Genomic DNA, 15,050 nt, shown 5'->3' with positions numbered 1-15,050 from the left:
ATGCGCGTCACTCCGCCCCCCCCCCCCCCGTCCCCTCAGCTCCCGCGCCAGCGCGCGTTCGGCCGCCCTCCTCCCCGGCCTGTCCACTCGGATCCGGGCAGGCCGCGCCACCTGCCGCCTGGTCCTGGCCGACGCCCGCCGGCCTAGCTCGCCCCGTCTCGGAGTGCGTGTTCGTATCTCCCGAAGCTTTCCGCGGAACGCCCGGAGCCCCCTCCCGGCCGGGCGGTAAGCGGGGACCGAGGACGGCAGCCCGGCCAGCTGGCCCCAGCTGTGGGCGCGGGCGCGGGGCCGCTGGGGGGTTCCCCCACGTCCGGCTGCGCGCAGGCGCGCGGGGAGCAGGGCCGGGCCCGCGTCGGCCAATGAGGGCGCAAGTTCTGTAGCCGCCGCGGCCGGCGCGCGACCGGGGGCCTCGGGGGCGGGGGCCCGGCGACCACTCCCCGTAGGACGCTGGGAGCCTGTGGAGCGGGACGAGGGCGGGTGGGAGCGCCGGGCCCTGCGGGGGAGGTGGGGCGGCGGGGACGGCGGTGCGCATGCGCGCCCGCAAGGCCCTGCGGGGGGCGCCCTTTCCCCGGTCCGGGGCGGATCCTGCGTCGGGTCCCGGGCGGGCGGGGCCGTAGGGCCTCGGCTGACGCCCCGGGCAGAGTCCGCCTGGGACGGCGGGCGGGCGGGCTTGGGGACGGCCGCGCCGCCTGTGCTGTCCTGGTGTTGTAGACGGCTTACGGTTGTTGCCGGCTGTCCTGTTTCCCGAAGCCCTTGCCGTATTGCTGTGGTTCAAACCTCATAGCAAAAGATTTAGGAAGGAATCTAATGAACCTAGGGACTTTGCTCTTGCTATAATTTGTTAACTTATTTGTAGGACTTCATGCTTTGCCTTTTTTGCTTCCCTGGGAAGTAGTCAAAAGCAATGAAAAATAGTCTGCTTTTATTTCTCCTTGAGCAAACTGCTCTTAAAAACCTCGCAATATAGTTACTAAGATAAGTCACAGGTTTTTTTTTTTAATTTTTTTAACTATTTATTTATGATAGTCACAGAGAGAGAGAGAGAGGCAGAGACACAGGCAGAGGGAGAAGCAGGCTCCATGCACCGGGAGCCCGACGTGGGACTCGATCCCGGGTCTCCTGGATCGCGCCCTGGGCCAAAGGCAGACGCTAAACCACTGAGCCACCCAGGGGTCCCCAATAAGTCACGGTTTAAATGAGAGTAACCTGAGAATATTAAACTTTGTTCAGTTACTTTCAAGTAAAAATTGTGCCAAATGGCCAACGACCAATCCTAGGACCTTTATTTAACATATACTTACTGCTTCTGTATCAGAGAAAACAAAACTTAAAAAAAAAAAAACTTAATTTGGCTTTTCCACCAAATTAGATATCTCTTTCTACTAGATTTGACCTCAAACTGCATAGATTTAATACCTCAGTACGGAGTTTAGGCTAAAAGAATTTTTCATTTTAACAAAATAAAAGCTAACATCACTATTAAATGGATGACAGTGGGCAGCCCAGGTAGCTCAGCGGTTTAGCGCCGCCTTCAGCCCAGGGCCTCATCCTGGAGTCCCACATCGGGCTCCCTGCATGGAGCCAGCTTCTTCCTCTCTCTCTCTCTCTCTCTCTCATAAATAAATAAAATATTTTTTTAAAAACTAATAGATGACAGTGGCCATTTACAATGGTTTGCAAATGAATTGTGACTTTCCATATCTAACCCCTTCATCCGGAGTGTTCTCCATCTCCTTGGAAAACCTTCCAAACTACCCGCCCTTCAGTCTAGGAGTACCAGAGAATTTCCCCATAATACACAGTGCATGGCTGTATTATTTCATTTACTATGTTTTATAATTATCTTTCTTTGGTTATTTTTCCTAAACTTCTTGGACAAGTGGAATCGTCTTAATGGTTTTTTTTTTTTTTTTTATTCCCAATACTTTGCATAGAGCCTGGTACATAAGAACTTGGTAAATGCCTGTTAATAAATTAAGTATATTAAGGATCCAGAGTGCCTCACAAGTTTGAAGAGTTAGATATTTTACAGCATGCCCAAGCCAAGCCTTTTCCAAATGGAAGAATAGTAGGCTACATGGAATATGTGCAAAAACGACCTGTGGAAAAATTTGGAGACAAGAACCCTGCAATTTGACCTGGTGCCCCAGGCTTTCAGGCTATTTCTCACTAGCAAATGAGAGCACCCAACTGTACTCTGAAGCAGATTTTCTATCTACTAAAACTCATTGACTTTCATGGGTAGTTCAGTCCTATTAGGGAAAGAATCATAGATCTAAATCTTCTTGTCTTGTTAGCAATCACATTTCTCATAGTAAATTAAAAAGTTGACATTGTAGTTATCAGTCAAGCCCCTTATGATTTTATTTTCCTTTCCCTGGGGCCTGTTTATTTCTGGCTAGAAATATGAAATTGGATTCTTGGTCTTGCAGAAATAAGGACTGACCCAAAAACTGTACCACATGAAGAGGCAAGCAGCCATGCCTGCCTGTGGGCTGAAGTGTAACTTTGTTTACACTTATAGTTTTTTTTTAAGCTCCGAAGTAGATAAACCATACAGAAAAGAAAGAACTATTAAAGGAAAACTTAAAAATTATTTGATTTTTCCACGTACAATCAAGTATCTAGAGAGATTTCCTAAGTTTGTTAAAGAAGTATTTTTAATCCTGTAAAAACTTAAGTGTGCATCAGAATCCCAAAATCATGTTAAAACAGATTGCTGGACTGCACCCAGTTTCTGATTCTGCAGGACTGGGGCAAGGCCTGATAATTTGCATTTCTAACAAGTTCCCAGATATGATGTTCCATCTTTGACAACTAATGCCCTAAAGGTTATTTCCTGTTTCTTCATTTGTTTCTTCTCCCCACCTTTCCAAAACTGGATCCTGATCTCATCATGCTTTCCCTGTCACTAGTGGTCACAGCCCACTCTTCAAGGAGATCATACTGGAAATACTTTAAAAACTCATCGGACTCCAGAGGGAAACCACACATTTTCCTGTCTGATTCTTCAGCAGAACCAGAAAAAAAATACTTTTATTTTTTTCCAATGATTTGAAATTGGAAACAATCATCTTAGAATAATAATTTCATTGTGTATCAGAATTAAATTAATATCTTTTATATATACAGGCATTTTCCTGTAGAAATATGAGTTGGCCACCATTGGCAGGAAGGAGAGATTGTTCGCAAAAGGCAAAGAAGCTCTCTTTCCTCTCATGTTATCCACCTCTCAGTTGAGAAAACCGCTTTATTAATTCTTTAAAAGTGCAGTTCCAAAAAATAAAAATGCAGTTCCCACAGCACAATATAATTTTATTATACTCACTTAAGTTTTTTTGTTTGAAGAGAAATACCACCGTGAAAACGTTTTTATTACTTAGCAAGTGCTAATTTGTCTTTGAATAACAAGAATAAACAGCAGTATTTATTTGTTCTGATAGATTTTTCCCTAAAGTTTATTAAATTAAATCATTCATTTGTAATTTTTGACTTGTTTGTAGCCTTGCACTGTTTTTTTTAAGACTTTCACACACCCTTATGATAATTCTGAGTTTTCAAATTATGAAATTTGTTTTTGGATGTCTAAATACCTGTTCTACCTATATGTAAGACCTTATTAGGAGGGGGAAAAGGAATTCTGCACAAGTTTGTATACCCTGAATAATATAATGATAATAGTTGCCACTTACATGAATTTTCTATTTGCCAGATGTTGCTGAATCCCTTATGTACATTATTATATCTAAGTTTCACAAAAATCCTGAGGCAGATAGCCCCTACTTTTACACATCATATACTCCTTAAAACATGTACAAAAGGGGATCCCTGGGTGGCGCAGCGGTTTAGCGCCTGCCTTCAGCCCAGGGCACGATCCTGGAGACCCAGGATCGAATCCCATGTCAGGCTCCCGGTGCATGGAGCCTGCTTCTCCCTCTGCCTATGTCCCTGCCTCTCTCTCTCTCTCTGTGACTATCATAAATAAATAAAAAATTAAAAAATAAAATAAAATTAAAAAAAAAAAACATGTACAAAAGTCTAATGTGGGATTCCATATCCAGAGAGCTAAAAAATAATTACAATATTCTAGAGTACATTTTAACTTTTAGAAATAGTCTGTAATGGATATTTCCAGGATTTTATATATCAAGATTTTTTTCTTAAACACACAGTGCATATAACTTCCTGTCTAGTCCAGTGAGCACCAGATCAAGGACAAACAATGATATCTGTATTTATTATTGTTTAATTTGTATTAAATTTGTTAGTCTTTACTGCTAGTATTAGAATTACAGTTCTTCCCTTTTGATAAAAACAAAAGTCAATAAAAAACTGGCATTTTCTACAATAAAGTTTCTGACTAAACTACTTCTATCTCTAGCAGACCATACCACAGTATTAGTTGCAAGTATTCTCTCAGCTAATGAACATTTTTAAATCTTGAATTAAAGGGCAATTGGGGTGACAGTACATAGTATATAGGTGTTTCTACTGTAATCACACACACATTTCTGGAAATCCTGATATCTTACAGGACAGGACACTAAAATAACAGGGTTCATGAAGAAAAAATCCACACTACTTAAAACAAGACGTGTGGAAGTCTCCAGCTTTTTCATCTGCACTAACAGCTTTTCATAGTGCTTGATGTTGTGAAAAATGCAAGGGATACTTGAAGCTACTGGACATCAGTTTGTAAGCCAAAAGAAGGAACTATTGCATATGACTGAGGCCTTTGTAATTGTAGAAAGACCACCTCTGATCACTCCAATCCTTTAACGTGTTGGGATAAACTGCATAGGATATAGCATCTTTTCCCTATTCACCAATTGCACATATGCTAATTCACATTAAAGAAACTTATTTTATAGCAGAACAGACAGCTTTTGAACTATCTGTATTATTTACTAGATGAGGAAAGGTGAAATAACTTTACTGAATAATAGTAATAATAATCCCATTCAGGAAGGTGAAATAACTTGCCCCACTGCTCACACAGGTAAGTGCCAGAATCAAGATTTGAATACAGATCTCAGGGCAACTTGCTTTCCACAGACTGCCATCTCTGGCAGTGTCATGTTAACTTAAAACATTTCTGCCTTGAACTGGCTTAGAACAGCACAGTCCAGTAGGAATATAGTATGAACCACAGATGTAATTTTACATTTTGTAGTAGTAAACAGCAGAAGACAATTAAAATCAGATTGTGTTTTACTTTTAAAAAAGCAAAAAGATGGGCAGCCCGGGTGGCTCAGAGGTTTAGCGCCGCCTTCGGCCCTGGGTCTGATCCTGGAGACCCGGGATCAAGTCCCACGTCGGGCTCCTGCATGGAGCCTGCTTCTCCCTCTACCTGTGTCTCTGCCTCTCTCTCTCTCTCTCTCTCTCTCTCTCTTTCTCCTCTTTCTCTGTCTCTCATGAATAAATAAAGTCTTTAAAAAAAAAAAAGCAAAAAGAAACAAAGATTAATTTTAATACATTGAATCAACATTTAATCAATATAAAAAAGTATTAATGAGAGATACTTTGCATTCTCTGTACTAAATCTTTAAAATGCAAAACATACTTTACACTTAAAACAGGTCTCAATTTGGAGTAGTCACATGTGACTAGTGGCTGCCTCATCAGGTAGCTATCATGTGCCTACGTGCTAATTCTTTTTATTCTACTGCCATGTGAACTCTTTTTTTCCCTTTTTTTTTTAAAGGATTTTACTTATTTATTAGAGAGAGAGGGAGCTGGGGGAGAAGCGGAAAGGGGGACAAGCAGACTTAGCGCTGCGCACAGAGACTGATGTAGGGCTGGATCCCAGGACCCCAAGATCATGACCTGAGCCTAAATCAAGAGTCAGACACTTAAGGAACTGAGCCACTGAGGTGTCCCCCATGGGAATCTTTTTAGGAAATCACCTACTCACCAGAAAAGCAAGCAGAAAAACACCTAACTCTTAACTTGTAATAGCCTTTTTCAACTTTAAGTTCTCTCTAAATCTAGAAAACATGGTTTACTGTTCAGACTTGTATTTAGGAATATTTCATTTTCATTGGGAAAATCCACTGTCACATTTCTGAGTATTAATGTCCTTTATTAGTCAATCACTGCACAATAGTAATTTTACCTTATGATTACAAAGTGGACAGCGGGGGATCCCTGGGTGGCTCAGCGGTTTAGCACCTGCCGTTGGCCCAGGGCATGATCCTGGAGTCCCACGTCGGGCTCCTGGCATGGAGCCTGCTTCTCCCTCCTCCTGTGTCTCTGCCTCTCTCTCTCTCTCTCTCTCTATGTCTATCATAAATAAATGAATAAATCTTTTAAAAAAAAGTGGACAGTGAATGTATAATTTTTCTGTACAGCTGAAAACCAGTACTTTAAGTACAGAAACTTGTTTATTTATATAAATTCAAGTTAGTACAGAAACTTTTTTTTGCTTTGATTATTTTTTACAGAAATGGTTCTGAAACAAGCTGCATAAGTTCTCTGCACATGCACACACAATTCTCTGCACAACATACTTTGTGCTCCATGTTTGAAAATCATTAAGGATGCATTCTCTATAATTTTTGCAATTTTGCTCTTGGTGATTCTTTGGAGACTAATTCTGAGCTAACTCTGAAGTTATAAAGCTGCTTTTTATGATAAACGAGCTTCTTTTCCTAGCAATTCTTATTCATAAATGTTTAGATATATAAGTTTAGTGTAATTTGGCTCTCTGCCTGTAAAACTCTTTATGAATCAAATTTGAAACAGTCTTTCCTAAATTCTTTTCAAATTTTTTGATTGTCTTTATAGTGTGCCTTAATTTTCAAACTTCAAAACGTATTTTTCAAATCAGTTATAACAGTTTCTTTTCAGCGTTGTATTTGTTTTGATGTCTTGCTTTTGACAATGTATAGTAGAGCATGTTGTTTGGATCACCTACCTTATTCATCAGATGGAGACATTTTGATTTTAGGTCTTTCTAAGATACTGCTGCAAAAGACAAAACAGGTTGCATTGTGGTATTGTAGGCCAAGGTGCTTTGCATTGTTCGGTAATTCTGGCTTTCATGGGTGCTTTTAGGATCACTTTATGCTGAATAATGGATGTTGGGTAGAACATGGCTGCGTATTTCATGTTTCCCACCCATATTTTTGGACGGTCATATGCCTCTCAAGTATTTCTCATTTTTTATGCAGTTTTAGCTCATTTATTAGTATCTTTGCCATTAAATGGCATACATTTTCTAAATAATATGAAAAATAAGGGGTGCCTGGCTGGCTCAGTCAGAAGAGCGAGCGACTCTTGATCTCGGGGTTATGAATTTGAGCCCCACGTTGGATACAGAGATTCCTAAAAAAATCAATAAGTAAACTTTAATATAAAAAAATGAAATTTCATTATGTGTTGAGCTATATCTTCTTGAGCTAAATTGGGACTACAGCCTAGGACTGTCTTTGGACAGATGCTCCAGGGTTAGGGTCTTATTTATTTATTTTTAGATTTATTTATTTATTTATTCATGATAGACATAGAGTGAGATAGAGAGAGAGAAAGAAAGGCAGAGACACAAGCAGAGGGAGAAGCAGGCTCCATGCCGGGAGCTCGATGTGGGACTCGATCCTGGGACCCCAGGATCATGCTCTGGGCCAAAGGCAGGCACTAAACTGCCGAGCCACTCAGGGATCCCAGGGTCTTATTTTAAATACCAAGTGAACCACACCCTTTCATGTTATATTCAGGTTCTTCATTTAATTTGAATGCTAAAAGCATTGAATTAAAAAAGAATTTTAAGAACGGATGTCACATGTTCATTGTAAATAAACTAGGAAATTAAAAAAATTAAAGCACTTAATATCCTATTACCTGGAAATAGCCAGTTACAGATCGCATATGTATATCCCTCTAGTTTTTTGTTTGTTTGTTTGTTTGTTTGTTTTGGGGTTTTTTTGTTTTGTTTTGTTTTGTTTTGGGTTTTTTTTGCAAGCTTTGAGCCTTGTATCTGTGCTGTCTTAACTAAGATTAGATTATTTGGTTATTTCTTGAGAAATAATTTGGTGAGAATTTAGTCCATCACAGATTGCATTGAACCTTTAGATAGTCTAAATGGTTCTTTTTCCTCATTGCATCTCCATTTGGTCTCAGAAATCTTCAGAATAGTAGGAGTATTTCTTGTATCTGTGTATTTGTCTCAAACAAAATTAAAGATGAATGGTTAAATAAAATCACCTTTTCTTTTTTAAGATTTTATTTATTCATGACAGACAGAGAGAGAGAGAGAGAGAGAGAGAGAGGCAGAGACACAGGCAGAGGGAGAAGCAGGCTCCACACAAGAAGCCCAATGTGGGACTTGATCCCAGGACCCCGGAATCATGTCCTGAGGCGAAGGCAGGTGCTCAACCACTGAGCCACTCAGGCATCCCTAAAATCACCTTTTTAAACATTTAAATAGATGCCTCTAAACACGTTCTGCATCCCAGAGACTCTTGCCACATCAGTCAACCAGAAAATAAAGTATCCATTGTTGTTTGAATATGTACATTTTTAAGGGCTATTCTTGATTGGCCTTAAAAAACATAATTCTATTATTCTATTAATGGCAGTTATGCTTCATTACATTATCTTGGTTCAGGTATATTAATACATCATAAAAATATTTTTTGTGGAGGGATTGGGGTATGGGGAAAGGGAGAGAGAGAGAGACTCTTAAGCAGGCTCCACACCCAGCACAGAGCCTGACATGGGGCTCGATCTCATGATCCTGGGATCATGACCTGAGCTGAAATCAAGAGTCGGACCCTTAACCAACTAAGCCACCCAGGCACCCCTCATGTGAAGATTTTTTTAAGCATACTTAATGCTCAAGATTTGACAGAATATGATTTTAGAAACTAGTGGTTTGTTTTAAGGGACTGTTGCTCAATAGATCTCTGAAAGAATGGAATAATGGAGAGTGAGAAAGCTAAGAGCTTGATAATAGAGGGAAAGAGTTTTTTACCTGGTGATTATTGTGTGAATAATGTGGCATTTCAAGGCTTATTTAGGAACTACTTATAGGATTTTTTTTCTCATAGGGTTTTTTAAATCATTATGTCAGTTGACATGGATACCATACTGTAGTTGAAGATTTTCCTAAAATCTAAATTATTGGAAAAGATCATGTGATTAAAATTTTCTTCCCCCTTTTATCTGCTTGACTTCTTTTTTTAATTTTTGTAAGCTTGATTTTTTTTTAAAAATAAACTTTTTAGAATACTTTTAGGTTCACAGCAAAATATAGAGTTCCCAATATACTCCTTGTTCCTGATACACACAGTCTTCCATACTTGCATGGTACATTTGTTAGAATTCATGAACCTAACTGACACATCATTATCACCCAAAGTCCACAGCTTATATTAGGGTTCACTCTTGATGTTGTATATCCCTCTATTAGGGTTTTGATAAAAGTATTTTACGTATCAACCGTGGTAGTATAGAGAATAGTTTCACTGTCCTAAAAATCCTCTGCTCCACCTATTCATCCCTCTCTCCCCCAACCCCTGGCAACTACTGAACTTTTTACTGTTTCCATAGCTTTGCCTTTTCCAGAATATTATATAGTTGGAATCATATATTATATAATCTTTGCAAATTGGCTTCTGTCACTTAGTAATTTTTTTAAAGATTTTATTCATTTATTCATGAGAGACACACAGAGAGAGAGGCAGAGACACAGGTAGAGGGAGAAGCAGGTTCCCTGCAGGGAGCCTGATATGGGACTCAATCCCAGGACCCCGGGATCATGCCCTGAGCCAAAGGCAGATGCTCAACCACTGAGCCACCCAGGTGACCCTGTCACTTAGTAATTTGCATTTAAGTTTCCTCTATGTCTTTTTGTGGCTTGATGACTCATTTCTTTATCTTTTTTAAACTTTTTAAAAAATCTATGTTGAGTTTATTTAAACTAAAAAAAAGACAGTTCACCCATTTCTTCTCTACTCACACCCCTCCTTTTGCAGCCACCAATCTGTTCCTATATTTATAAGCTTGGTGGGTTTTTTCATTTTGTTTTTGTTTTGTTTTGTTTTGTTTTGTTTTTAGATCTCACATTTAAGAGAGATTGTGCAGTATTTGTCTTTCTTTGTCTGACTTATTTCACTTAGCATACTGTCCCTGAGATCCATCTATATTGATGCAAATGGGAAGATTTCATTCTTTTTTATGGCTGAATAATATTTGATTGTGTGTGTGTATCACATTTTCTGTATTAATTCATCAATGGATACTTTGGTTGTGTCCATATCTTGGCTATTGTGAATAATGCTGCAAGAACATGAGGATGCATACATCTTTTTGAATTAGTGGTTTTGTTTTCTTTGGATAAATACCCAGAAGGAATTGTTGGATCATATGGTAGTTCAATCTTTAATTTTTTGAGGAACCTCTATACTGTTTTCCATAGTGGCTGCACCAATTTACATTCCCACCAACAGTGTACAAGGGTTTCCTTTTCTCCACATCCTCACCAACCCTTGTTACTTCTTTTGTCTTTTTGGTAGTAACCATTCTAACATATATGAAGTATTATCTTATTGTAGTTTTCATTTGCATTTCCCTGATAATGAGGTTGAGCATCTTTTCATATGTCTGTTGGCCATTCTGTATGTCTTCTTTAGAAAAATGTCCATTCAAATCTTCTATTTTTTTTTAAGATTTTATTTATTTATTCATGAGAGACACAGAGAGTGAGAGAGAGGCAGAGACACAGGCAGGGAGCCTGACATGGGACTCGATTCCAGGTCTCCAGGATCAGGCCCTGGGCTGAAGGCTGCGCTAAACCTCTGAGCCAATAGCCTTCTGCCTATTTTTTAATCAGATTGTTTGCTATTGAGTTGAGTTCTTTATGTATTTTGGATATTGGTCCCTTATTGGATTTTGCAGCTATTTTCTCCCAATAAATAGGTTGCTTTTTCATTTTGTTGATGGTTTCCTTTGCTGTGCAAAAGTTTTTTAATTTGATGTAGTCCTAACTGTTTCTTTTTGCTTAGTTACTTTTGCTTTTAGTTTCGGATTCAAAAAAGCATTGCCAAGACCTGTGTTAAAGAGCTGGCCACCTTTTTCTTTTTCTAGGAGTTTTATGCTTTTAGGTCTTGTGTTCAAGTCTTTAATCCATTTTGAATTAGTTTTTGTGTGTGGTATATGAGGTTCAGTTTCATTCTTTTGTATATGGCTGTCCAGTTTTCCCAACACCATTTCTTGAAGAGACTATCTTTTCCCCATGGTATACTCTTGGCTCCTTTGTCATAAATTAATTAACCATATATGCATAGATTTATTGGGGGCTCTCTATTCTGTCCTATTAATCTAAATGTCTGTTTTTATGTCATTATCATACTGTTCTAATTACTATCGCTTTGGAAGCTTCTTCCACATCTTTTCTTACATGGCTTGATGACCTTTTCTTTTTAGTGCTAAATAATATTCCATTGTCTGGATGTACTACAGTTTATTTATCCATTAACCTACTGAAAAAATCCTGACTGCTCCCAAGTTTTGGCAGTTATGGATAAAGCTACTATAAACATTGGTGTGCAGGTTTCTATGTAAACATAGTTTTTAGTTCATTTGAGTAAATACCAAGGAGTGTGATTGTGTGAGAGTGATCATGTGGTGAAAGTATGTTTGGTTTTGTAAGAAACTACCATACTGTCCTCCAAAGTGGCTGTGCCATTTTGCATTCCCACCAGCAGTAAGAATTCATTTTGCTCTACATCTTCATCAGCATTTAGTGTTGTCAATGCTCTGGACTTTGGATATTCTAATAGATGTGTAGTAGTATTTCGTTGTTGTTGTTTTTTTTTTTTTTTATGATAGTCACAGAGAGAGAAAGAGAGGCAGAGACACAGGCGGAGGGAGAAGCAGGCTCCATGCACCAGGAGCCTGATGTGGGATTCGATCCCGGGTCTCCAGGATCGCGCCCTGGGCCAAAGGCAGGCACCAAACCGCTGCGCCACCCAGGGATCCCCTCGTTGTTGTTTTAATTTGCAGTTTGCTAATGATATATCGAACATCTTTTCCTTTGATTATTTACCATCTATATATCTTACTTGATGAGGTGTCCAAGTCTTTGGCCCATTTTTTTCATTGTTCAGAAACTTTTATTTACTATAAAGACAAAACACCAAAATGGAGATAACAACTCTTTTTCAAATATGTATATCTTTTGCAAATATTTCCTCCGGTCTGTGGTTTGTCTTCTCATTGTCTTTTGCAGAGCACAAGTTTTTACTTTTAAGGAAGTTCACTTTATCAATTCTTTTTTCATGGATCATGCCTCTGGTGTTTTATCTAAAAGTCATCAACATACCCAAAGTCATCTAGGTTTTTTTTCCTATATTACTTTCTAGGAGTTTTATAGTTTTGTGATTTATGTTTAAGTTTGTGACCCATTTTGAGTAAATTTTTGTGAAGGGTATAAGGTCTCTACCTGGATTAATTTATTTGCATGTCGATGTCCAGTTGTTTTAGTACCATTTGTTGAAAAGATTATCTTTGCTCTAAAGATCAGTTGGCTGTATTTATGTGGATCTATTTCTGGGCTCTTTATTCTGTTCCATTGATCCATTTGTCTATTCTTTTACCGGTACCACACTGTCTTGATAACTATAGCTGTATAGTGAGTCTTGAAGTCAGGTAGTGTCATTCTTCCAACTTTGTTCTTCAATATTGAGTTGGCTATTCTGCGTCTTTTACTCGAGTTTGTCAATATCCATAAAATAACTTACTGGAGTTTTGATTGGGATTGTACTGAATCTGTAGATTCAATTTGTTGTCCTATAGATTAAGTTGGAAAGTACTGACATCTTGACAATATTGAGTCATCCTATCTATGGGCATGGGATATCTATTTATTTAATTCTTCTTTGATTTCATTTCATCATTTTTGTAATTTTACTCATTTAGATCTTGTACATATTTTGTCAGTTTTATAGATAAGCATTTCACTTGGGGGGGTGCTAATACAAACGGTAATGTTTTCGTTTCAAATTCTCTTTGTTCATCACTTGTATCTGCTTAACTTTTTAAGTGATTAATGGATGCCTGGGAGTTGATGTACATATATATTCAGAAATGTTTTGCCACCTGAGACCTGTGAGAAGGTAAGCTTTGTGGTCCAATCTGTAATTAATACAGAAGGGGGATTCTGTTATGCATTTGGCTAATTTTAATTTATTGTTATTTTTCAAATTCTAAAATTATATAATGGTGGTGGAGGGCAGGAACAAAAAGAGAAAAAGAAAATTCATATGAATATCCAGGTCCTCCAAGAGTTCCTATTCAGGGCAGAAGGTGAAAAGAATACTATCTTTCAGAATAATTCAGTCTGAAAAGTTTAAGAGGAGGAAAGATAGAGTTTGTCCTTAGCACAGTTTTTGTCATGTTGCCCTCAACTCTGTTGCTATCAGATGGAAAACCACTTTACATTTAAATTGTATAGTAAGATCATTTGACTACCATATTTGTTATTTATCATATATAATCTAAATCCTACTTCAAGAAAGGATTTAAGGAGTTCAACTATACAAATTTAATTGGCATTTTATAATAGGCATAATGAGCTAATTGAAAGACATCAGAAGTCCTGTAAAGAAAAAGATTATTGTGTTGAAAGGCAGAACTGATTAAACAATTACTCAGATGTCAAATTTAGTTCGGTTTCTTGGTAGCTAAGCCAAAAAAGGGAATAATAGTGTACATCTGGCTTCAAATATAAAACTAAAATACAATTTGACCTATTTCATAAAAATAATATGTGATGTTTCAGGTTCCTAAAACATATTTGGCAGTAATTAGTACTTTTAAATAACTATCCTGTAAATAGTCACTGTCAATGGAGGTTATTTAGGGGAAACAGACTTTTTCCACCAACTTGTATATGACAAAGATTATCAAAGAAAGGAAAACTTTCTCTAATTGAATTTATGACACAATTCTTAAGAGGTAGAGAGGGGAGAAGTAGAGGCAGGGAAACAAACAAACTGAGATACCGTGCCCTGAAAACTTGTTCTTCTGCAGATGTGGAGACATTCTTAAAAAAAAAAAAAAAAAAAAAAAAAAAAGACATTATTCATGTTGTGGTATCTTAATAATGTTCAACCACAGAAAAATAGACTAATATATTGTATTTTCATGCTCCAATACAAGGAGACGCCATAGGAGCCTAAAGGAATGCTTGGCCTCTTCACTCCATGCCGTTGATAGGCAGTGAATAGTAGTGATTGCATTATAGAACCACACTTTTCGAGCTTGTTTTATTCCAGTCTTCAGAAAACTATATTTTAATCATAATGCATACAATACAAGTTCCATAACAGGAGTTGCCCTTGCCACACACAATATCCAGTGATATTTTCTGTTGCATGTCTTCTCTTTTTTAATACTGGTCATGACCCTGTAGGTTAATTTTATCACACCATGGATCATGAAAAACACTGCTCTAGAGTAATTGCAGCGCAAATTCTTTGCTGTTAATTAGCAATCAAGTCATATGCTTTAAATATAAAATAGATACCAGTAGTGACATTCTGTTACTCCAGTCTGTAAATTCGCCAATCTCCTAAAGTGTCCTTAATGGCTCTCCATTTGATTTGATTCAAGGCAATGTTGCTCTTATCAGTTGAATAACTTTCTTTTTTGGAAAAATCCATATGATTTGACAAATTTCTCACCCTACATAGTCTGTGGTCTACAAAAATTAGAAGTAAATTGTACATGTATTTTTAAATGTACTTGAGATACTTATATTTAAAGAAATCCTCTAGTGCAGAGGTCAGCAAAGTATAGTCTTTGGGTCAGATGGGCCCACTACCTATTTATGTAAGTAAAGATCTATTTGACCATGGGCACACTCATTCATGTGCTTATTGTGGCTGCTTTCCCACTACAATGGCTAAGTAGAATAAGTCTAACACAGGCCATGTGGTCCACAAAGCCTAAAGTGTTTACTGTAAGACCCTTTTTCAGAAAAGGTTTGCTGTCCTCTCTTCTAGTAATTCGTCTTTCAAAAATCTAATCCTTTCCTAATGTCTTATAAC

General features: G+C 38.2%; 1 protein-coding gene across 2 annotated transcripts in view; it reads left to right on the top strand.

The window, feature by feature from the left end:
- Positions 1–30: 30 nt before the first annotated feature.
- Positions 31–15,050, top strand: part of TCAIM (T cell activation inhibitor, mitochondrial) — a 55,092-nt gene continuing 40,072 nt past the window's right edge. The window contains exons 1-2 of one of the 2 annotated variants that reach the window (XM_026016382.2): positions 31–225; positions 13,043–13,115. In XM_026016382.2, coding sequence (XP_025872167.2) covers positions 13,087–13,115 — 29 coding nt within the window. In that variant the 5' untranslated portion in view covers positions 31–225; positions 13,043–13,086. The remainder of the gene's footprint in view (positions 226–13,042; positions 13,116–15,050) is intronic. The other variant, XM_072727422.1, reaches the window with a different exon arrangement.

This window comes from Vulpes vulpes, chromosome 11 (genome assembly GCF_048418805.1).
Source record: "Vulpes vulpes isolate BD-2025 chromosome 11, VulVul3, whole genome shotgun sequence".
NCBI classification, from domain to species: Eukaryota; Metazoa; Chordata; class Mammalia; order Carnivora; family Canidae; genus Vulpes; species Vulpes vulpes.
This window is presented reverse-complemented; position numbering and strand designations above follow the sequence as displayed.